Source organism: Numenius arquata, chromosome 1 (assembly GCF_964106895.1).
Source record: "Numenius arquata chromosome 1, bNumArq3.hap1.1, whole genome shotgun sequence".
In the NCBI taxonomy this organism is placed as follows: Eukaryota; Metazoa; Chordata; class Aves; order Charadriiformes; family Scolopacidae; genus Numenius; species Numenius arquata.
The window spans coordinates 137,654,943-137,678,734 of NC_133576.1; the positions used below are offsets into that span (position 1 = coordinate 137,654,943).

Below are 23,792 nucleotides of genomic sequence, written 5' to 3' on the forward strand. Positions count from 1 at the left end.
TGGATCGGGTTCAGCAGAGAGCCATGAAGATGATCAGAGGGATGGAGCACCTCTGCTGTGAGGACAGGCTGAGAGAGTTGGGGGGGTTCAGCCTGGAGAAGAGAAGGCTCCGGGGAGACCTTATAATGGCCTTCCAATACTTGAAGTGGCTCCAGGAGAGATGGGGAGGAACTCTTTATGAGGGAGTGGAGCCATAGGACAAGGGGTAACGGTTTTAAACTGAAAGAGGGGAGATTTAGATTAGATATTAGGAAGAAATTCTTTGCTGTAAGGGTGGTGAGACAATGGTCCAGGTTGCCCAGAGAAGCTGTGGCTGCCCCATCCCTGGAGGTGTTCAAGGCCAGGTTGGATGGGGCTTTGAGCAACCTGGTCTGGTGGGAGGTGTCCCTGCCCATGGCAGGGGTTTGAAACTGGTTGATCTTTAGGGTCCCTTCCAGCTCTAACCAATCTATGATTACAGCGAAGCTACAGCCATAAACATCACAATTTTGAGCCGTATCTACTTAATGTGGCTCAGAGGAGGGTCTGGGTGCTCTCAACCCTTGGAGGCTGCTGTTGGCACCTGCGGGTGCCATCTCCTGTTCAGCACCTCCGCTCGCTCTCTCTTGAGCTGCCAAGTGGTTTCCTGAGCCTCTCGTCCCCTTGTGTGTGGTCGTCTGTCGCTCCTTCCTGTCTGCAGAAGTGTTCTGTGGGTGTGAAGGGAGTTTTGTCAGGTCTGTGGTTCAACTCTGTTGAGGTTGGGATAATCTAATTTAGCTAACGACTTTCAAAAGTTGATGGGGAGGTGCAGGGAGCACTCGAAGGTCTCTGTAACTTGACCTACAGCAGCCGTAGGTTGCAGTGTGTAATAAAACTTTTATTTTCAAAAGTACTGGGGGCTGAAACAACCCGAACTTTCAGTGCTCCCAAACGGCTGCAGAAACACTAGTCCTGCATTATGGCTGTGCCTTCCTAGTGGTGTCTGTGGGGTTTGGTTTGAGGGCTGGTATTTTAATATATATATATATATATATATAGTAGTTGAGAAGAATTGCGTCTGCAGCTTAAAATGTATTCCCTCCTCTGACTGCAGTTGAAAAGTTCACGTGCTGTTTCATTGCTTCCACTGCTCACTTAGTCATCCCCTGGAAACGCAAGACGAATTTCTCGAAGCGCGGTCCTGCTGGGACGAAGAAGGAAGCGGCTCCGTCCGGTGACGGCTCCGCGTTCCTCTTAGGATGGACCCGCCCTCATTGGTGCCGTAGCGCTGATGTTACGTTGGCTGGTGAAGGATTGCCGGGGGTGAGGGTGGGGGTGGTTTAAAGCCTTGCTCACGTGGGAATCGGCAGGAGATTATTTTAGGAAGAAGAGAATTTGCAGAGTCAGCTGGGCCGCGGCGAGGGAGACGGCCGCCTCTGTCACCACTCGATGGCTCCGTGCTCTGGGGGCTCAGCTGGGCTGTAAAGCCCTGGGGAGGTGGGTGTAATTCGGTCAGGAGGGGGTTTCAGCCACGTGCTTTGAAGCCAACACGAGTTTCAAGTGTAACGGGGTCGAGTTTGGGGATGGACTGTGTCTCTCTATCGCAGGGAGAGGACTCACGTAAGCAGGTTTTTGGTTTTCCCTTTAAATACGTAGTGGGAAAAGGCTTTTGGGAGCCCTCTGGGATAGAGCTGCTCTTACGGGGGATAACTTCTGTTCAACCGGTCTCTCGGTTTTGTGGGTTGAAAGGTTTCTCTCACCCCCCATCTCCAAACAGACTAAACAGCTCTTGTAACTCCAAATGGAAGACTTTGAGGAGGAGGGTCTGGGGGTTCGAGCGACGGAGAAGAAAGGAGGGGGTGTATTGTAGGCTTTGCCCACATGGAAGTTATTAAATAGGTGTAGAACAATATTGCTGGTTAAACTACGTAACTTCTCAGCAGTTATTTGCTCATTCAGGGAATAATATAAGATAAACAAGAGCTTGTACTGCCGGTGCTTCTAGCCCTGCGATAAAACAGCAGTTCGCTTGTGCTCCATCCTTTCCAACTGAGGGATTTTGAAAAACCCTCTTATATTGAAGGAAGAGTGAGCAGATGTCCTTGGGGCTTTGTATTGGGGGAACGGAGAGTGAGGATGCTTGACATCCAGAGGTTTTTCTTATGTTTTCATGATCTTTTTTGATGTTGGTTTTTGATTTTTTTTTTTTTTTCTTATGTTCTTTTTTCTTTTCCCAGCACTGGGCCAGCCTCTGCCTATAGTCTGGGAAGGGGTGGTGGTGGTGGTGGTGTTTCTTCCTCTTCTCACTTCTTTTTCTCCAGCCTGGAGCCATGTGCTGCTCTTTTCTCTTCCTTGTACCGCTCTTCGGTCTGATACTGCGTCCGGTCCCCAATACAGAGAACTTTACCCCGTCCTCTGCTCAGCCCCGTGCCTCTGACAGCTTCCTCATGGTTAAATAGGCAAAGAAATAAGAACATAAATGCAAATAATGCGGCTCTTACGTGGCACTTCGGCTTATGTCGTTTCAAATGCTTTAATTGTGCCAGTTCAGTCCCAACACCACTGACAACTCCCTGAAAGGAGGGTGTAGAGAGGCAGGGGTCGGTCTCTGCTCCCAAGTCACAGGCGATGGGACAAGAGGAAACGACCTCAAGTTGTGCCAGGGGAGGTTCAGGTTGGATATTAGGAAAAATTTTTACACTGCAAGGGTTATTAAGCCTTGGAATGGGCTGCCCAGGGAAGTGGTTGAGGCACCATCCCTGGAGGTGTTCAAAAGACGGGTTGACATAGTGCTCAGAGACACAGTTTAGTGATGGGTTTTTATCAGAGTTAGGTTGATGGTTGGACTAGATGATCTTAAAGGTCCCTTCCAACCTAGACCAATCCAACCTATGATTCCATGACGCTGCGATGGGCAAAGCCCATCAGTGCGGCCTCAGCATCTTCATGTTGCACAAGACTTGTGCACAGCAGCGGCTGCCAGATTTACCAGTTGGGTTTGAGTTTAGACTTTTTGCCACTGCTTAGACTGGGAGAGTCATGGTTTCCACTGCTTCGTGGCTGGCACTCCAGCTGTCACGTAGTTCTGCTTCGTTTTGTACTGGAGGATGGCAGAAGGCTGAAGGGTGAGTGATGGGGGATGCACAGGGCACGTGCCAGAACACGCTCAGACAAATGCACAGCTGATTTCCCCTGGCTTCTCCCAAACTGTCCCACCATTAAAATCAGTATAGAATCACAGACCTTTGGAGATCATCTAGTCCAACTCTGCTGCCAGAGCAGGGTTACCCAGAGCAGGCTGGACAGGAACATGTTCAGGTGGGTTTTGAACGTCTCCAGAGAAGGAGACTCCACCACCTCTCTGGGCAGCCCCTTCCAGGGCTCTTCCACCCTCAAAGTGAAGAAGTTCCTCCCCATGTTTAGGTGGAACTTCCTATGTTCAAGTGTGTGCCCGTTACCTCTTGTCCTGTCACTGGGCACCACTGAGAAGACTGGCCCCATCCTCTTTACACCCACCCTTTAGATATTGATAAGCATCGGTGAGGTCCCCTCTCAGTTGTCTCCAGGCTAAACAGACCAGGTCTCTCAGCCTTTCCTCATCAGAGAGGTGCTCCAGTCCCTTGATCTTCTTTGTAGCCTCCACTGGACTCTCCAGCAGTTCCCTGTCCTTCTTGAGCTGGGGTAATGCCAGACTGTCATTTAAAAGTCCATCTCAAAGTTGTGTTGGGGGGAAGCGGGGCTGGAGTGAAGCCTCTTACGAAGCTCCCTGTGTGTGAAGGCTTGTCCAAAGCCCTATGGGACAATACTGCCAGCTCTCCCGATTAAGAGCAAGTGTGAGGAAGCTGGGAACCAAATAAGGGGAGGAGAAGGTGGAGCTGAAGACCAGTGACAGGTAGGGAACCACTTCTTCCAGCAAAGTCTAATCTCTTGTAGCTGAGTGCCTTCTTCAGCCAGCATTTGCCTTACTTAACTCCCTGCAGCTGTGAGAGCAGCGTGTCCTGGGTCCAAATCTTTCCAGTTAACACTGAGCATCAGTAGCTTGGCCAAAGAAGACTTTGTGGTGGTGGTGTGTGGTGTGTGGTGGTAGGTGGTGTGTGGTGGTAGGACCGTCGTGTGGTTGTGGGATCTGTTTGGAGTGTGACCCGGTGTGGTTCCTCTGGAAAAGCAGCTCCCTGGAAGCCAGCAGCGATCTCGACTTCTCACTTGCGAAGAACAAACCGCTTTTGACTTTCGGCCACCCAATAATTCTCCCTGAGCCAGACATCTCCCCTTACTGCTTGTGAAATTCGTCAAGTTGTTGAACTGCTTTTTCCACCCAAACAGAAACCGTTCCTGCTTTGGCCTTTGTTCTGCAGTTAACTCCCAACTTTCTTTTAAGAACATAATGCAGACGGAATTCCAGTTTCCAGAAGGATCTGGCTGCAGCCAGGCTGTGTCTGGAGTAACGCTGATCTCATTTGGGTGGAACAAGCTGGTTGTTGCAGAATAATCTATTACCCTGTTCCAAAGCTTCCGTCTTTAAATCCGCACAGCGGGGATTATTTACTTAGGGATTTACGTGTGTGTTGGGGGATCTAGTTTTCTTTGAGCCTTCCAGCAGAACAAAATGCAGTCGAATTTTTCCGGCGGTTGGAATTGCTCCTGAAGTGTGCCGCTACCACAGAAAGGCCGGGGACAGCTTAGGACCAAGCGAGGACACTGCGTCTGAGGTGACGTGGGTCCAGCTCTGGGGCTTTCTGGCCACCTTGGCCTCTGAACCAGTTCAGCAGCTTTTTAGTGGTTGCATCCAAACTCTTTTGAGTGCCAACTTATAGAATCATAGAATGGTTAGAGTTGGAAGGGACCTTAAGGATCATCGAGTTCCAACCCCCCTGCCATGGGCAGGGACACCTCCCACTAGAGCAGGTTGCTCAAAGCCCCATCCAGCCTGGCCTTGAACACCTCCAGGGATGGGGCATCCACAACTTCCCTGGGCAACCTGTTTCAGTGCCTCACCACCCTCACAGTAAAGAATTTCTTCCTAATATCTCATCTAAATCTCCCCTCTTCCAATTTAAAACCATTACCCCTTGTCCTGTCACTACATCTCCTGACAAAGAGTCCCTCTCCGGCTCTCCTGGAGGCTCCCTTCAGATATTGGAAGGCTGCTATGAGGTCTTCCCAGAGCCTTCTCTTCTCCAGGCTGAACAACCCCAGCTCTCTCAGCCTGTCTTCATAGGGGAGGTGCTCCATCCCTCTGATCATCTTCGTGGCCCTCTGCTGGACCCGTTCCAACAGGTCCATGTCCTTCTTGTGTTGAGGACTCCAGAGCTGGACACAGTATTCCAGGAGGGGTCTCACGAGTGCAGAGTAGAGGGGTAACTTCAGCCTTTCTGCATCGTGCTGTGCTGGAGACTGATACCAACATTTAGAGGTAGTTTTTAGTGGAACTAGCATGGAACTGAGAGGTCTTTCAAGCTTAGCAGCTTGTTGGGTCCTCTCTGGTATCGGGTCCTCTCTGATATCTTTGCTATCTTGTATTTACTGTTCTTCCTCCCCACCCTACAATTCTGCTCCATGGTTTGCTTGAGAATTGGCTGTATCCTGAAACAGGCTTTTCTTGATGATCAATAACACAAACTCTTGCACGTAGTCTTGTTAACACAAAAAATGTGGAGCTTGAGTAGAATTTGTCACGCTGATGCTTGGGCTGTGTTGAGATGAGGTTACGGGCTAGTCTGCAAATAGCCACGTGTGGTTTATTGGACAGTGTGTGTGATTCTAGTTTATTAACATATAAATAAATAAGGCTGCTTCTTTCTTTTTTCCTGTTCCTAGTAACGGCCTCCCCAACTGAAGATGTCTAACAATGGGGTTGAAACAGAAGACAAACCGCCTGCTCCTCCCATGAGGAATACCAGCACCATGATTGGATCGGGCAACAAAGACGCTGGGACTTTAAACCATGGCTCAAAACCTTTGCCTCCCAACCCAGAAGAAAAGAAAAGAAAAGGATTTTACCGAGCTATTTTACCAGGAGATAAAAGTACAGTATTTTGTCTTTTCTTATAAACCTCCTGTCTGAATGTTGCTCTGAATGACCTCAGTTAAGCACCTGATGCTTAGTAATGACTTAGGTTTTAGAAAATGTTGTGTGTTTGTTTCCTGCACAACTGTCTTGGTCATTTTGAGGGAGCGGGGGGAGGTCTTCTTGCTATAAACAGCAAATAATTTGAATTAAGCGTGACTAACAGGCCGTCTCCTGCCAGGCCTGGCATATGTTTGCTGATGATACAAAACCGGGAGGGATGGCTGACACACCAGAGGGCTGTGCCACCATCCAGTGAGACCTGGACAGGCTGGAGAGTTGGGCAGAGAGGAACCTGATGAAATTCAACAAGGGCAAGTGTAGGGTGCTGCACCTGGGGAGGAATAACCCCCTGCACCAGGACAGGTTGGGGGCTGACCTGCTGGAGAGCAGCTCTGAGGAAAAAGACCTGGGAGTCCTGGTGGACAAGAGGATGACCATGAGCCAGCAATGTGCCCTTGTGGCCAAGAAGGCCAATGGCATCCTGGGGTGCATCAGGAAGAGTGTGACCAGCAGGTCGAGGGAGGTCATCCTCCCCCTCTACTCTGCCCTGGTGAGGCCCCATCTGGAGTACTGTGTCCAGTTCTGGGCTCCCCAGTTCAAGAAGAACAGGGAACTGCTAGAGAGGGTACAGAAAAGGGCTACAAAGATGATGAGGGGCCTGGAGCATCTCTCTGATGAGGAGAGGCTGAGGGACTTGGGTCTTTTTAGTCTGGAGAAGAGAAGACTGAGGGGGGATCTGATCAATGCTAATAAATACTTAAAGGGTGGGTGTCAAGAGGATGGGGCCAGTCTTTTTTCAGTGGTGCCCAGTGACAGGACAAGAGGGAACGGGCACAAATTTGAACACAGGAACTTCCACCTAAACATGAGGAGGAACTTCTTTCCTTTGAGGGTGGCAGAGCCCTGGAAGAGGCTGCCCAGAGAGGTGGTGGAGTCTCCTTCTCTGGAGACATTCAAAACCCAGCTGGATATATTCCTGTGCAACCTGCTCTGGGTGGCCCTGCTTTGGCAGGGGGGTTGGACTAGACGATCTCCAGAGGTCTCTTCCAACCCCATGTGATTCTGTGATATGTTGCTGCGTGGCCGCTCACTGTGTTCTAGTGTTTGGGTCAGGCATTGTCTACTTGCTGCTGAGAATAATCCGTTACTGCAAATTCTTGCACATTTCTTGTGAACTTGAAGGAATTTTCTCCTGTTATAGGGACTGTGACAGATGGAAATGGAGATAGGAACTGTGAACTGTACATGAAATTCTAATTTCTAAGATCAGGATATTTTAAAAAACCTCTCTCTCTCTCATATGAATCTTTTAAAGTGATGTAGGAAAAAAAATATTCCCATCCCCTAATATGTGCCGGTTTCTTTTTATATCTGACCTATTTTTTTGGAGTTCTTCTTTCTAATACATCAGCTTTTTGTAGAGTTTGCGTTCCAAAGGGTATCTGAACACTGGGTAGTTTAAGTAAATCCTAGGTTTCTTCAGCTTCCTGGGCTTCAGGAGGGAGGCTGTCTCCTTAATTGTTGTTAGCAAAAAGACTAATTTGAGTGATACTTCTACTAATTTAAATAGGTTCATTTTCTACCAAAATATTCCAGCATTCGTTATTATTATTATCTGGTACTATTTGGCAACTTTGGTTTGTTTTACAAACATGGATTTTTGATTACACAATCCGGAACCTCATGAACTCAGTGTTAAAAGTTTACCGGATCTCGGTTAGACCTTGCCATTGTGAGCGTTAATCCTAAAGAGCTGCAGGATTTTTGTGTCCGCTTAAAAGAACACACGAGGGAAAAGAAAGGAGGGAGTGGAGCTTTTACATGAGCTTTTACATCTCAAGGCTCAACAGCTGCAGAGAACAAAGAAATCACCTGGAATTTGTGAGAGAGTAAAAGAAATACAACCTGAAAGGCCAGTTTGAAGTAGGTTTTAAAGGAGAGCTGCAAAAGTGAGCGGTTTGGGTGAAATCAGCAGACGGGCTGCCACCCGTTTGGAGATGCCTGCGTTTGCTGAAGATTGGCCAACGTGGCAGATGCTTCAAGACATGAGAGATTTTTGTTTAGCCAAGCCCAGCAGAGCCTTCTGTTGCAATACACCTGCCCGAACGAGAACGGTTGCTTCTGTCCTTTAATTTCTGTTGAGCAAAAAATACCCTTAACACTGTCACCTTCACTTCAGATTGGTTGATTTTCATCTTATCAAAACTTCTAATCTCATGACAACAACTGAATTCCCAGTGTCTCCTGTTGCTTAAAGGTTCATGAAATTTCCCAGGTGTCAAGACACCTCTCTCTGGTTTGTGCCTGAAAGAATTTGGGTGTTATTTCTTGGTTTGGACTGAAAGGGGAGTTGGTTTCTGTCCAGTTAGAGGAATGTAATTCGGGGCAAATCCATGGCCTTTGGATCTTTACCCAGGGAAGCCAGCGACCTGTGTTCAACCTCTGCTGGGGTTGCAAACAGCCTGTGAGGATCTGAAATGCTCAGCGGTTAATTTTGCTAGTAAATATGGATGTGGGCTTTTATGCTGTAGCCTGAGAGCTGCTGAAGTTGGTGCTGTCAATCCCTTCGGAGCCGTGGTAGCTCTTTGCTCTGGGTAGGGAACAGTACCGGAGTAGGCGATTTACGAAGGATGGGTGGGAAAGATGCTGAAGAGGTTGTACTTTATGAAAAGGTGCAGCTGAAACACATGGAGTCCTGCTGTGGAGAAGGTGACAGACCTTTTGAGAACTTGTGGGGCCAGATCAGAAGGGAGGCCAACAAGGGGAGGACATCTTAGAATCATGGAATGGTTAGAGTTGGAAGGGACCTTTAAGATCATCAAGTTCCAACCCCCCTGCCATGGGCAGGGACACCTCCCACTAGACCAGGTTGTTCAAAGCCCCGTCCAGCCTGGCCTTGAAAGATCAGCCATGCCTGATCTTGATGGCATCTTTTGCAGGTTGCTGGGTGAAGAAGGGCAGTTTTAGCTGAAGGCACTTTGGAAAGTGTCTTTTCCATTGCATTACCTCTGTGCATGAAGAAAGCCATAACAGACACACGGGGCTTAAATCCTGGGCCTCGTACATGTTTGCACACTTCTGTTGAGCTGTGTCCCCTTGCCAGGCTGCTTTGGAGGTGTCATGCAAAATTTAGGATGCAATTTATACTCCTGATTTCTTCTGTCCCAGCCTAAACCCCAAAACTGGTTGGCTTACTACTGCCATCATACAGATGCAGATCATACAGATCATACAGATGCAGAGCTTGCGTGACTTGCTGCTTTCAACAGGAGTTGTGAACATCTGAAGTTTTTTGGCCTCGGGCTCCTCAATGTCTTAGTTGAGGGTATGAATTTGGCTTGAACGTGGCACATTTAGCGCCTCTGAGCTTTGCTGAGCTCAGCTGCAGCTTCGCAGAGACAGAGGTTTACCCACAGGGTGACATTTTGCAGTGCCTGGGAGCCCTTTGTGTGGCGACAGAGAGAGCATTTCACTTACCCTTACCAGTAGAGAAGACTTTCCTCATCTCATTGTGCTTCAGGATGGGCTCATGGCCTGATGTCATGGTGGGACCTCGTGTTCCTAATTGCAGCTCAAATTGCCAGAGCATCATAAGGAAACTTTATGGGTGGCTCTTGTGACGTTGTCAAACTCAGGAGTTTTTGAATGAGAAGGTGGTAAACTGTTTGTGGGAATAAATCCCTTGGTGGTAGGTAGGCCTTCTTAAACAGATACATGATTTATCTTTTATTTTTTTATTTAAGATTCCTTGAGGCTTTTTGACTCCATCGCAAGGATAATATAATCTCTGTAGAGGGGGATTAAGTGTTTAGCAAAGGGAGTGCCCATCTGTAATTCTTTTTGTCTTATGCTTCCTGCTATGACATAAATATCTGCTACAAAACCCAATTATGTTATTAATGGTTTAATATATTTAGCCTTTTAGATCTGTCAGATTTTTGGATCAAAAGCTTCTGAAGTTCATTGTCCTCAGACTGCCGGAAGAAAACCTCTAAATTCATGTGCCAGCTTCATGGGGTTGTTCAGCCTGGAGAAGAGAAGGCTCCGGGGAGACCTCATAGCAGCCTTCCAATATCTGAAGGGAGCCTCCAGGAGAGCCGGAGAGGGACTCTTTGTCAGGAGATGTAGTGACAGGACAAGGGGTAATGGTTTTAAATTGGAAGAGGGGAGATTTAGATTAGATATTAGGAGGAAATTCTTTCCTGTGGGGGTAGTGAGGCACTGGAACAGGCTGCCCAGGGAAGTTGTGGCTGCCCCATCCCTGGAAGTGTTTAAGGCCAGGCTGGACGGGGCTTTGAGCAACCTGGTCTAGTGGGAGGTGTCCCTGCCCATGGCAGGGGGTTGGAACTCGATGGTCTTTAAGGTTCCTTCCAACTCTAACCATTCTATGATTCATGTGCCTTCACATGATGATGAATCCAGTCTGGGTGCTATAAAACCCCGAGTGTGGCAGGAAGGCAGATTAAAAAAGAGTGTACAGAGCAATTATGGGTTCACCTGCTGTAATGTTATCACCAAGACAAAGTGATTTTAGCATGAGTTTGTGATGGTTGTCCCAAAGAGCTGTTGAGAGTCAGGGAAAGTGCAAAGGGTTGAGATGCTGTAGGATATGGTTGCAGGGAACTAAGATAATTGGGGGAATATTAATTGCTTTGGGTATAGGAGAACAAAATAACCCGTAAAGGCAGAAAAATCTCTTCCTGTTTCTATATTGCTGTGTAGCCCTACTGAAACTCTTTACCTGTGTCAAACATGAACAGAGATGGAGTGTTGATGTGACAGAGGCCATGATGTTATTTAATCAATCCTTCCAGAACTGTCTTTCCTGCTGTGTGTAGCTGAGGCTCGTTTGGGACATCATCTCCTGCTTGGATAAATCAGCAGTTAACTTGGTTTGCTGGTTGAATGGATACTGGAACAGCTGGTTGCAGAGAAGTTTGTTGGGATTTGGGTGTGTGGTAGGGGCTCTCTGAATTTAGAAACAAAAAAGCCCCACTTAAGTGTATTTAGTTCTGGATAGCAACTTAATCATAGAATCATGCAATGGTTAGAGTTGGAAGGGACCTTAAAGATTAACCAATTCCAACCCTCTGCCATGGGCAGGGACACCTCCCACCAGACCAGGTTGCTCAAAGCCCCATCCAACCTGGCCTTGAACACCTCCAGGGATGGGGCAGCCACAGCTTCTCTGGGCAAGCTGGGTCAGGGTCTCACCACCCTCCCAGTAAACAAACTTCTTCCTAATATCTAGACCAAATTTCCCTTCTTTCAGTTTAAAAGCATTACCCCTCGTCCTATCACCGCACTTCCTCATAAAGAGTCCCTGCCCATCTTTCCTGTAACCTCTTTAGGGACTGGAAAGCTGCTATAAGGTCTCCCTGGAGCCTTCTCTTCTCCAGGCTGAACAACCCAAACTCTCTCAGCCTGTCCTCGCAGCAGAGGGGCTCCAGCCCTCTGATCATCTCCATGGCCTCCTCTGGACCTGCTCCAACAGGTCCATGTCCTTCCTGTGCTGAGGACTCCAGAGGTGGATGCAGTACTCCAGGTGGGGTCTCCCCAGAGCAGAGTAGGGGGGTAAATATGGCCTTAGGCACATTCAAATAATGTCCTTAGGCTTTTTTTAAGGGTAGGTTCAAATCTACTGTGGCAGTCGTCCTGAACCATGTTGTGGGTTTGCATTCCTGGCCTAGTGGGGCTAATACAGGTTGCCCTCTTCTTCCTCACCTGAGTGACGGGCTTCTAGGCTGGTTTGGAGGAATGGCCTGATCTTGTAGACAGGATACGGTGCCTCTGATGCCTCTCTCTGCCTCTCTTTTCCTCTTGCCTTCCATCCACCCCTAACGCGTGCAGCTTTTTCTGCGGACCTGCTGGATGCAGCTGCTTGTTCATCCTTTGGCAAGGCCCCGGTGCTGCAGATGCTCACCATCTGCTCACCAGCAGCTGCTTCTGTCTCCTCCCAGCTCCCCCCTCCTGCCATGGCTCCTCCGGCATTGCTGCTTTCTCTCCTCCTTCCCCTTGGCAACTCTGTCGCTCTTCAGCGATTCAGCTTCCCCCGTCCCCTTTGTTCGAAAGAGGGATCGAAAACAATCTGTTCCAGCTTCGTGTCCCAAATGGAGCATCTGATGGTTTTTTTTTTTCCTCTAAAATTAATCTGTGCAACAATAACTCTGTAATGACACAGAGAAAGGTGCCAGAGCTGGCAATGAAGGAACCAGGATTCGGTCCTTTGGGACAAACCTTGACCATCTCAACACAACTAACCGCCAGCAGCGTCTTAAATAATTGCAGTGTCCAGCTTTAGCATCGCAGGTTTCTGAAATACCTGGGCTTTGGCATTCATAGAATCATAGAATGGTTAGAGTTGGAAGGGACCTTAAGGATCATCGAGTTCCAAACCCCCTGCCATGGGCAGGGACACCTCCCACCAGACCAGGTTGCTCAAAGCCCCATCCAGCCTGGCCTTGAACCCCTCCAGGGATGGGGCATCCACAGCTTCCCTGGGCAACCTGTTCCAGTGCTTCACCACCCTCACAGGAAAGAATTTCTTCCTAATATCTAATCTGAATCTCCCCTCTTCCAATTTAAGACCATTACGCCTTGTCCTGTCACTACATCTCCTGACAAAGAGTCCCTCGCCGGCTCTCCTGTAGGCTCCCTTCAGATATTGGGAGGCTGCTATGAGGTCTCCCCGGAGCCTTCATTCGTGCTGCCAAAAATGCGCTGGGGAATGTCAGCCACGAAACAAATCCTGTTCGGCTTTAGATAGAAAAGGTGGCAGCTGGGAAACACAAGTGGCTTCGTCACCTTCTCCTGGCTCTGTTTGTTTTATAACTGCAAGCAGCAGCAAAGACGAGTAGAACGTGATTAAACTGATCTCAATTTCTTGAATACAGTAAATATTAAAAAGAAGGCGGAGCCCTTAATTTGTCATGAATATGGGTGAACTTAATCCAAGGCATAATGATAATCCTGTTTGAAGACTTGACTTGAAAATTTGCGGAGTGCATCTGCTTGGATTTATTTCCTTTCCTGTTTCTTCACGACTTCTGCTCCTCACCTGCCAGACTCTGCCCTCTTGCTCCCTGTCTTCAAAGCTTGTTATTAAAACCACGTTTAGTTCATTTTGTGAGCAGAAGGATCTAAATGTTTTTGCTCATAGAAGGTTTTGTAGCAGAAGCACGTGTTATTTGGCTTTCTTCGTAAACTCTGCTTTGAGAATGTAGGGTGAAGGAAGCAGTTTATAAGCGGTATTTGCAGTTAATTTTGTCCCTGTCTTAATATGAGAGGCGAGGGTATGTTTAACAGCGCATAATACATTTTTTTTTTTTTTTTTTTAAGTTCCTTAAGACAACAAATAAAAAAAATGTGTTCAGAATTGCATGGCTCCCACTTAACTGCCACTGAAGTGCTTTTGACTCTGACCTCTGTAAGTTTGAGTGAATATTTCAGGTAAATAGCTCTTGTGCTATTGTGTCGAGCCCTACCAGTTGATACTTGACATACCCAAACTATCAGTTCCCTTGTCTTGCTCTTGTCCTGTGTTACAAGACTTTGATTTTTTTTTTTTTGTTGTTGTCCTCTCGCTGGGGTTGCTCTTAAGTGAGGGAACAAAGTTTTTAAATTTGCTGTTTGTCTGCCCCGGGTCGAAATCCTATAATGAGCAAAAGAGGGGCTGTGGTTGGGTAAGTAAATTGGAAGCTATTGGGGAGATTTGAATTCTTGATGGACTTACGGATTAATTTTTGTTGTTGTTTTCTCTTCCAGCCAATAAAAAGAAAGAGAAGGAGCGGCCGGAGATCTCCCTCCCTTCAGACTTCGAACACACGATTCATGTGGGGTTCGATGCAGTCACGGGAGAATTCACAGTAAGTGAATATGGAGGAAAAGAGAAGTGTGTGGTTTGGCTTATTGCTGGGAGGAGCCAGGACCCATTAATCTTTCATATAGTAATGCTGGAAAGGCTATTACCATCATCTAGTTTGATCTCTTCTGAAACACATCTGCAGAGGTTACCCACTAATTCCTGCTGAGAGACTCTTTGTCAAACTTGGCACGTCCCAGCGGCCCCAGCTGCCGGCAAATCTTTCCTGTTTTTTGGCTATTGTGGACAGCAAAACATGGTATATCTACCCTTCCTTCCCCTCCCCTCCTCTTCTAGAGCTGGGTGAGGTCTCCAGCATAGTCTGCGTCTGCCAAATGGGGCTCTGAGAGTTCCCCTTCAGGAGACGCACAACTGTGCATAACTATTTATGACAGAATGTGTATGTGCTGCCCTAAGGCGAGATGTCAGATGCTTTTATGGAGTTTTTTTTATTGACATGCAAAATACTGTGAAGACAGAGTTGTATTTCATCATGTTATTCTTCTTAATTTGATTATGAGTTACTATTTAATAGCAGCAGAAGGCGTTCGTGTTTTTACCTGTCTTTAATATGCTTCTCTTCAGGGACTTTGCTCTCCTAACCTGAATCATGTGTACAGTTGTGTTTTGCATGTCAGCCTCTAGACTTGCCCAGGTTAACCTAGACGTACCCGAGGGGCATTACCTACGTGGCATATCCAGCCATTCTTTTGAACAGGGAGGGTAACTTCATTGATAAAGGATCCCAGTCCCTTGCCACTTCATCTGTAAAAACTGTTCCTGGCGGTGAAGAGGCCAGGTGAGGCCTGGTGAGAGGCACAGGTCAGGTTGTACTTCAGGTGTCTTTATTTTCCGGCTGAAATGATGTCCCCGTAATTAATAAAAATGAAATTCGGAGCTTCATATGTGAGGGTAACATCTCTGCTTTCCCAGCTCCAGTTACAAGAGTCACCAAACCACTATTATCAAAGAACTCAGAGTGCTACAAGAAGACCCAAGTGAAAGTTGCGTGTTCATTGCACTAGGTGCTATATACAGTGTATGTTACTTCTATGGTCTTTCTTGGATATATGTAAATATCATAGAATCATAGAATGGTTTGGGTTGGAAGAGACCTTAAAGATCATCTAGTTCCAACCCTGCTGCCATGGGCAGGGACACCTCCCACCAGACCAGGTTGCTCAAAGCCCCATCCAGCCTGGCCTTGAACTCCTCCAGGGATGGGGCAGCCACAACTTCTCTGGGCAACCTGTTCCAGTGTCTCACCACCCTCACAGGAAATAATTTCTTCCTAATATCTAATCTAAATCTCCCCTCTTTCAGTTTAAAACCGTTACCCCCTGTCCTATGGCTCCCCTCCCTGATCAAGAGTCCCTCCCCATCTCTCCTGTAGCCCCCTTTAGGGCCTGGAAGGGGCTCTAAAGTCTCCCCAGAGCCTTCTCTTCTCCAGGCTGAACACCCCCAACTCTCTCAGCCTGTCTTCATAGAAGAGGGGCTCCAGCCCTCACATCATCTTCGTGGCCTCTTCTGGTCCTGTTCCAACAGCTCTATGTCCTTCCTGTGCTGAGGACTCCAGAGGTGGACACAGTACTCCTGGTGGGTTCTCCCCAGAGCAGAGTAGAGGGGCAGAATCACCTCCCTGGACCTGCTGGCCACAATTCTTTCGATGCAGCCCAGGATGTGGTTGGCTTTCTGGGCTGCCAGCACACATTGACGGCTCATGTTGAGCTTCTCGTCCACCAGCACCCCCAAGTCCTTCTCCTCAGGGCTCCTCTGTTCTCTGCTCAGCCTGTATTGGTGCTTGGGATTGCCACCACCCAGGTGCAGGACCCTGCACGTAGAAATATGTGTATACCTCTGCATAAAGATGTTGTTTTTTTTTTTTTTTCACTCAAGGCTCTTCTTGAACTGCAGAGTTTGGGTCTGCTCCTTTCTGTCTTATGAGTTTTGGTGTTCAGAGCGTGTGGAGGTCACCCATAGCCCTGTGAGTGGAGTGCTATTTGCATGGCCATGACTTGTAACACAGACAGTGGCTAGTGTCGATCCACCACCTCTTTTCCTTTCCTCTCTTCTTTCCTCCCAGTTTCCCCCAGAGCAACAAGTAACCCCAGAAACTGTGTGGCAGGACTGTGGCAGCGGTTGTGTGTGCTGTGACCCTCGTTAGGCTGACTGTGAGCTAACGAGGTACATCTCCCCACAGGGAATGCCGGAGCAATGGGCACGTTTACTGCAGACTTCCAACATCACCAAGTCGGAGCAGAAGAAGAACCCCCAGGCAGTGCTGGACGTGTTGGAGTTTTACAACTCCAAGAAGATCTCCAACAGCCAGAAGTACATGAGTTTCACAGGTACACGGTGATCATCTCATACAGCTGCTTTGTCCAACTTTCCATTAGTCATTAAATGTGGGATATCTTTCTTTTAATCAACAAATAGATCTATCTTTTCAAGGAAAACGTGAATGAGATTCTCTGGCTGCTCAAGCACCCCTCTTCCTTTAAAATGCTCTTCTGTTAATCCTGATGCCTAGCAGAGCTGCAAAAGAGGAGGTCAGGCAACTGGCTAAACCCCAAACCACATAGGATTTCTGAAGCTTACAGCATCTGAGAGGCAGATCCCAGAGTGTTGGTGTTGGATTCCCAGGGATGAAAATCCCTGGAGAAAACAGGCAGCTAAATTTGGCACCAGTTTCAGTGTCCATCGTGGGAGTGGATGTTGCTTTGTGCATGCTTGGGGTGAGGGTCTCTCTGCTCCTGTGTGCCGTGATTGAGGAATACAACTCAGCTGCCAGGTGCTTGGTAACTGCTGGCTGGATTCCTCTAAAAATCAAAGCTGCCAAGGTTTTGTGCCTCTTTGTATGGATTACCTGCCCACTGGAGGACTTCTGCAACCACCACTGCTTTTTCTCTTTCAACTCTAACTCCTTCTCTTTCTAAATATTAATCATAGAATCACGGAAGGGTTCGGGTTGGAAGGAACCTTTAAAGGTCATCTAGTTCCAACCTCCCCTGAAATGATCAGGGACATCTTCAGCTAGACCTGGTTGCTCAGGGCCCTGTCTAACCTGGCCTGGAATGTTTCCAGGGATGGGGTATCTACCACCTCTCTGGGCAACCTGGGCCGGTGTCTCACCACCCTCACTGTAAAAAAATTGCTTCTTTATATCTAATCTAAATCTTCCCTCTTCTACTTTAAAGCCATTGCCCCTTGTCTTATTGCAACAGGCCACGCTTAAAAAGTTTATCCCCAGCTTTCCTCTAGCTCCTTTAGGGACTGGAAGGGGCTCTAAGGTCTCCTCGGAGCCTTCTTTTTTCCAGGCTGAACTCCCCCAACTCTCTCAGCCTGTCCTTGCAGCAGAGGGGCTCCAGCCTTCCCAGCATCTCCGTGGCTTCCTCTGGCCCTTCTTCAACAGGTCCATGCCTCTCCTGTACTGAGGGCTCCTGCTTTGTTTTTTTTTTCTTTTTTAAGAGGATAGAACCATGTCACCAGAGCATTTATTAATTGGGAAGGCTTCAGGTAGGGATAAAAGTACAAATCTTCCCCATATGTGCCTGGATAGTCAAGCAAGAAGCCCACCATTTGACTTGTGGGATCCTCTGTTGCTGGAAGTTTAGGTGGCTGAGACTGAACATCTTGCAGGTCTTAGCCTGGCTGCAGTACCTGTGCTGGTGATTTAGCCCATTTAATATTGAAAATAGTTTGTGTATATGGGTGGAGGACAGTATTCCTTCAGGTGTTGCACTGGGAAATTCCACCCTCGTGCAGCAGGAATTTGGGGGCCCCCGCATTTATCTGCAGGATTCCCGTATCTGCTGGGTGTCAGCTTGTTCCGAGGAGCTGAAGGTAATGCCTAGGTTTGGAAGCAACCTTTTTTTCCTGCCCCTTCCGAAGGGGCCGTGTCCCTTTCTCCACTCCGCGCTGCTGCTGTGTTCACAACTCATTTATAACGGCGTTTAATATCTGTCTCTTTCAGATAAATCAACAGAGGATTATAACTCATCAAATACATTGGTAAGCCTTATATTCACATTCTGTCTTGAGTCTGGGGGTTTAAAAACTTGCATAAAGTCGTTAACAACATGTAAACTTTTAGTTTGTTTAGTGTTTATCTAAACTATATATATTTGTATAATGAGTACATGTTTATAAAAACAGGCATGCTCCTTTCACTTTTTTTTCAACCTGGGGAGAATCAAGTAGACAGAAGAAGCTTTTATTAGTGAATAGAAATCAGTGAATTAATGAGTAGAAACAGTTCTGGTTTTATAGAATTCAATCTGTTCCTATACCTAGAATTTGATAACGGCTCTGCTACAGGTTTTATATATCTCTGTAAACATCTGTAATATAACAAAGTTTAATTACTAACCTGCAAGGTCTGATTGACCAAAACTTATGTTGTTTGATTAGTGTTGATTAACCAAACTGATGTCCATCAGAAAAGGAAAGAAAAGGATTTCCTCCTCTCTGCTTGACCTTTACTCTGTCCTTACCAGGCCAGGCACCACTCCTGTTTGCTTTGTTAGGAGACGCGGTGTGTTTCTCTACGTACATGTGAGATAGAAGAAACAAAACTTTAAATTTAAGGTGATTCATAAAACCTCGCAATTCCCTCACCTCTTGTTTTCTCACTGCCGTGCCATTATCTAGATTTGGCTGCTTCGGCTCCCTTCTGAAGGCAGTGTGTTCAGATCTGACCATTTAGGACTCTGTGAAAGGAAAAGGAGAACGCTTTTGCCACTGTTCATTATTACAAGTCGTTGTAGGTCAGTCCTCAGGAGCTTAGAATATCTGAGCTGTTGGATTTTAAAGTTAATCCTGGAAAAAAAGCAGTAGTTACCAGTCTACTGAGATAGCCTGATGTTTTTGGAAGATGCTGAGTAACCTTGAATTTTGGGGATATTCAGGAAATTCCCAGTGGTTTTTTTTGATGCTTTCAACAGGCTAAGCTTTTGTGTTACGTCACGGGCACTTTAGCAATTATATATCAGGATGCTGGTGGCTTCAAATATTTTAGATTCAGTGAAATACTACATTATCTCACCCCCTCTTTCAGAGGGAACTTGACTTTAACGCTGTTTCCCCCACCACTCTTAGGCAATTGATGATAAATAACCTGGAAGCAGGAACACAAGCAGAACTGGTCTAGCGGGTTGAGGAGCTCGCCAAGTCTATTTTGAAATGTTTATAGTGTAGAGGAAGCCATGAACTTCAAATCCAGTTTTGAATTTAAAAGGTTAAAGGTGGCTTTGAGTTCTAATCACAGTATTGCAAAAAATCCCAGATAATTTTTTTAACCGCTTATAAAACTTTTTTAAAAAATAATCATTGCTCCTGTTTTTCATAAAATTTTCCTTTAGAAAGCAATTTTCAAATGAATTTGAAAAGATCTCACCACTTCTCACTACTTCTAAAATCTCTCATTACTTAGTTCTTAGTCACAATACCAAAGCTGGTGTTAATTTGACCTCCCAACTTTTAGAGAAAACATTAAGATTTTGATGCAAATTAAAACGTTTAAAGACTGAAACCTCCAATCTGCATGATCACGGTTTAAAGCAAAGAGCCAAAAAGAGAGGCAACGTAAATAAGGACAGAGATGTCCAAACCCAGACTTCGTCCCCAGGGTTGCTGGGTCCACCATGCGGATCTTGGGAAGGCAGTGGGAGAGCCCAGGTGGATCTCAAGTCCTTGGGAAGAGGATTGTCATCACACAGAGAGGTGACAAGCTCTATCTGGACAGCTGCATCAAGGGGTGCTGGGTTGTCCTTCTCATTTCTCATGAAAGCTCAGGATCTTTAGGGTTTGAATTTGTCAGATACTGTAACTTCCTGTGCTGATTATTATTTTTCATAGAATCATAGAACAGTTTGGGTTGGAAGGGACCTTAAAGATCATCTGTCCCATGGGCAGGGACACCTCCCACTGTCTAGGTGGTTGCTCCAAGCCCCATCCAGCCTGGCCTTGAACACCTCCAGGGATGGGGCAGCCACAGCTTCTCTGGGCAACCTGGGCCAGCGTCTCAGCTCCCTCACAAGAAGGAATTTCTTCCCGAGATCTCATCTAAATCTCCCTCTTTCAGTTTAAAACCCTTCCCCTTGTCTTATCGCTGAAGTCCCTGATAAAGAGTCGCTCCCCATCTCTCCTGTAGCCCCTTTAGGGACTGGAAGGGGCTCTGAGGTCTCCCTGGAGCCTTGTCTTCTCCAGGCTGAACACCCCCAACTCTCTCAGCCTGTCCTCACAGCAGAGGGGCTCCAGCCCTCAGGGCATCTCTGTGGCCTCCTCTAGTCCTGTTCCAACAGCTCCATGTCTCTCCTGTGATGAGGACTCCAGAGCTGGAGGCAGCACTTGGAGGGGGGTCTCCCCAGAATGGAGCAGAGGGGCAGAATCCCCCCCCTCGCCCTGCTGGCCACGTTGCTGGGGATGCAGCCCAGGATGTGGGGGGCTTCCTGGGCTGCGCTTGCTTCAATGCAGTCTCCGTTAGGACCTTAATCCAATGTTTGATATTTTGTTTGTAAGAAGCAATTGGGTTTTTATTTTTGCCATTTATGAAACCACACGCAGAATGTGAAGGCCGTCTCTGAGACTCCTGCAGTGCCCTCGGTGTCTGAAGATGAAGATGATGAAGATGATGCAGCTCCACCCCCTGTGATAGCTCCGCGCCCTGAACACACAAAATCCGTGAGCAGAAATACTTCCTTCAATCCCTGCCGCTGCCGGCACAGTCGGGTCTTGGGTGGCTCCTCATCCGTGGTGCTGAGCCCTTCTTGGGAGCAGGAGGGAGGAGGTGGGAGCCATTCCTGCTGGCAGAGCACCTTCCCATTGTCACCTGGGGGGATGACAAGAGAGTCCTTGCTTAGTGATGTTGGCTTGTTAACAAAGGAAATACATCCCTGACAACAGCAAGAACAATAACAAGATGAATAGAAGTGTTTAAGGCTTCATCAGATTTGTGTTATTAATATGTGTTTTTTTTTTTTCTCAACAAAATTAGATATACACCCGCTCTGTGATAGATCCCCTTCCTCCTCCTACCAGAGACGTGGCGACCTCTCCTATTTCTTCTCCCTCGGAAAACAGCACAGCGGTGCCTGACATGCTGGTCAGGAATGCGGAGAAACAAAAGAAAAAGCCAAAAATGTCAGATGAAGAGATCTTGGAAAAATTAAGTATGTCCTTTTCTTTTTTTATTTTTTTTTTTAATTTAAATTCCAGATCCTGCTGTGTTGATTTCTCAAAATCTTAATAAGCTGAAATGTTTTGACATTCCCATTTTGAGATCCCTTACTGAAGGCATTGCATTATGACTGTGTGCCAAAATTGGGGGCAGATGGAAGGCGGGGAGCATAAATGTAAGCTGAGCACCTGTGATGCCAACTGAAGACCCTGGGGAGCTACAGAACCTCAGGCTCTGCAAAATAAGCCCTGAATAAGTAACATCTACTTAACTGTGAGGTCTGAGATTGTTCCACATCTTGATAGTCTGTAGCTCCGGAGCACGGGTGGTGATATTGAGATGTTAGATATAAGGTGAGCAGAGCTTCCTACTGTGAAAATTAACGTATTCCCCACTTCACCTTCTACAATGCCATGATGTAAAGTGACTTGGTTAAGTGCCCGACATTGTGGGGGCACCCAAATTAGTAGTTATTTCTGAGAAACTTGTCTCTCTCTTGTGTCCTTGTGTCTTTAACTCTCCCTGCCTTCAGTTCATGGGTCTTCTAAAGTGCTACTCTGTTGCTTGGTATTTTTGGGTTAAGCTGTGGCAAATCCAACAGCTGAACCAGCTCCTCTGTGCAACTCATTGCTATCATAGAATGGTTTGGGTTGGAAGGCACCTTAAAGACCATCAAGTTCCACCCCCCCTGCCATGGGCAGGGACACCTCCCACTAGACCAGGTTGCTCAAAGCCCCATCCAGCCTGGCCTTGAACACCGCCAGGGATGGGGCAGCCACAGCTTCTCTGGGCAACCCGTTCCAGTGTCTCACCGCCTTCACAGGAAAGAATTTCTTCCTGAGGTCTCACCTAAATCTCCCCTCTTTCAGTTTTAAAACCGTTCCCCCTTGTCCTATGGCTCCCCTCCCTGATCAAGAGTCCCTCCCCAGCTTTCCTGCAGCCCGTTTAGGGACTGGAAGGGGATCGAAGGTCTTCCCGGAGCCTTCTGTTCTCTGGGCTGAAACCCCCCAACTCTCTCAGCCTGTCCTCACAGCAGAGGGGCTCCAGCCCTCGGGGCATCTCTGTGGCCTCCTCTGGCCCCGCTCCAACAGGTCCATGTCCTTCCTGTGCTCACAACTCCAGAGGTGGACGCAGTGCTCCAGGTGGGATCTCCCCAGAGCAGAGCAGAGGGGTAGGATCCCGAGATCCAAGAGGTGATCGTCCCCCTGTACTGGGCACTGGTGAGACCCCACCTCGAGTACTGTGTCCAGTTTTGGGCCCCCTACCACAGGAAAGACATTGAGGTGCTGGAGCAGGTCCAGAGAAGGGCAACGAAGCTGGTGAGGGGTCTGGAGCACAAGTCTTACGAGGAGAGGCTGAGGGAGCTGGGGTTGTTCAGTCTGGGGAAGAGGAGACTGAGGGGAGACCTTATCGCTCTCTACAAGTACCTGAAAGGAGGCTGTAGAGAGGCGGGGGTCGGTCTCTTCTCCCAAGTTATAGATGATAGGACAAGGGGTAATGGCCTCAAGTTACGCCAGGGGAAGTTCAGGTTAGATATTAGGAAATATTTCTTTACTGAAAGGGTTATCACGCATTGGAATGGGCTGCCCAGGGAGGTGGTTGAGGCACCATCCCTGGAGGTATTCAAGAGAGGAGTTGACATGGTGCTTGGGGATATGGATTAGTGTTGGGTGGTGTGGTGGTGTGTGTGTGGGGGTTGTGTGTGGTGTGTTGTGTGTGTGTGGCTTTTTTTTTTTTTTTCTTTTTTTTTTTTTTTTTTCATTGGTTGGACTAGATGATCTTAAAGGGTCCCTTCCAATCTAGGTGATTCTGTGATTCTGTGATCACCTCCCTCACCCTGCTGGCCACGCTTCTTCTGAAGCTTCTTTTGTCCTGTCACTGCCTTGGGGAAACCTTTGCCTGTCTTGCTGTCTGAACTTCTAGCCCATGTTAGTCTTTGAGGAAAAGTTTATGAACATTTGTTTGGAAATGCTTGTCCTCAGGGCAGGCAAAGCTGCTTCCCTAATTGTACAGTGGGATTTATATCGTCGGATTTCTCTTCCCGCCCTCCTCTCCAAACATGGACCCTATTCCCTTCCTTTACCTCTGTCTGCCCTAAACCCTGTAGGTTTGGCCGCTCTCCAGAGCCATCTGAAAATAGCCTGCTCTTACTCTGCTGGCCACTGGATTCCTTGGCCTAACGACCATGAAGAGTTTCTTTGCCAATATACATCTGTTTAGGCTCAGCCCTAGACGCCTGTGAAAGCAGCACCGTATGTTGGCAGCTCGAGTGACTTGCAAACGCCAGCTCAGATGCAGCTCTGCATCCCTCGATCCGATGAACCACCCTGGTGCTGCTGGAGAGGAGACTGGCTCCCAGCTGAGCTCTGGGAATTGTCGGCTCCGATTTCTTCAGCCTACAAAGGGTGCGATTCCTGCCCTGCCATAGGGGCGTTATGAATATTAGTTAATGTTCGCAGGGCGCGTAGCGTTTCAGTGATGCTCCTTTTGTCAGCTTCTCCAGTTTATCCCTTGGCAACCCTCCATGCAAGCTGCAGGACTCCAGCCCTTGCGCTGAGAGCTCCCTCCCCTCGTACAGAAAATATCTACCTTGAGCCTGAGCGGCCCGTCACCGCCCCGTCTTGCAGAACACCAAGCAAAGTGCTTTCCCCTCCGAGGGATGCAGTAATACACGTTCTTCTGGCTGAGCAGCCACGTTAGGGGAGAATGAGCTGAGATTGCCTCGG

General features: G+C 47.6%; 1 protein-coding gene across 8 annotated transcripts in view; it reads left to right on the top strand.

The window, feature by feature from the left end:
- Positions 1–1,367: 1,367 nt before the first annotated feature.
- PAK1 (p21 (RAC1) activated kinase 1) overlaps positions 1,368–23,792 on the top strand; it is a 44,980-nt gene continuing 22,555 nt past the window's right edge. For 2 of the 8 annotated variants that reach the window (XM_074160402.1, XM_074160392.1), the window contains exons 1-6: positions 5,797–5,983; positions 13,793–13,893; positions 16,090–16,237; positions 17,863–17,900; positions 20,454–20,570; positions 20,884–21,058. In XM_074160402.1, the coding sequence (XP_074016503.1) occupies positions 5,797–5,983; positions 13,793–13,893; positions 16,090–16,237; positions 17,863–17,900; positions 20,454–20,570; positions 20,884–21,058 (766 nt within the window). Of the gene's footprint in view, positions 1,456–5,775; positions 5,984–13,792; positions 13,920–14,368; positions 14,373–14,703; positions 14,729–16,065; positions 16,238–17,862; positions 17,901–20,453; positions 20,571–20,883; positions 21,063–23,792 lie in introns of those variants that run through there. The other 6 variants (XM_074160374.1, XM_074160383.1, XM_074160366.1 and 3 more) reach the window with 6 other exon arrangements.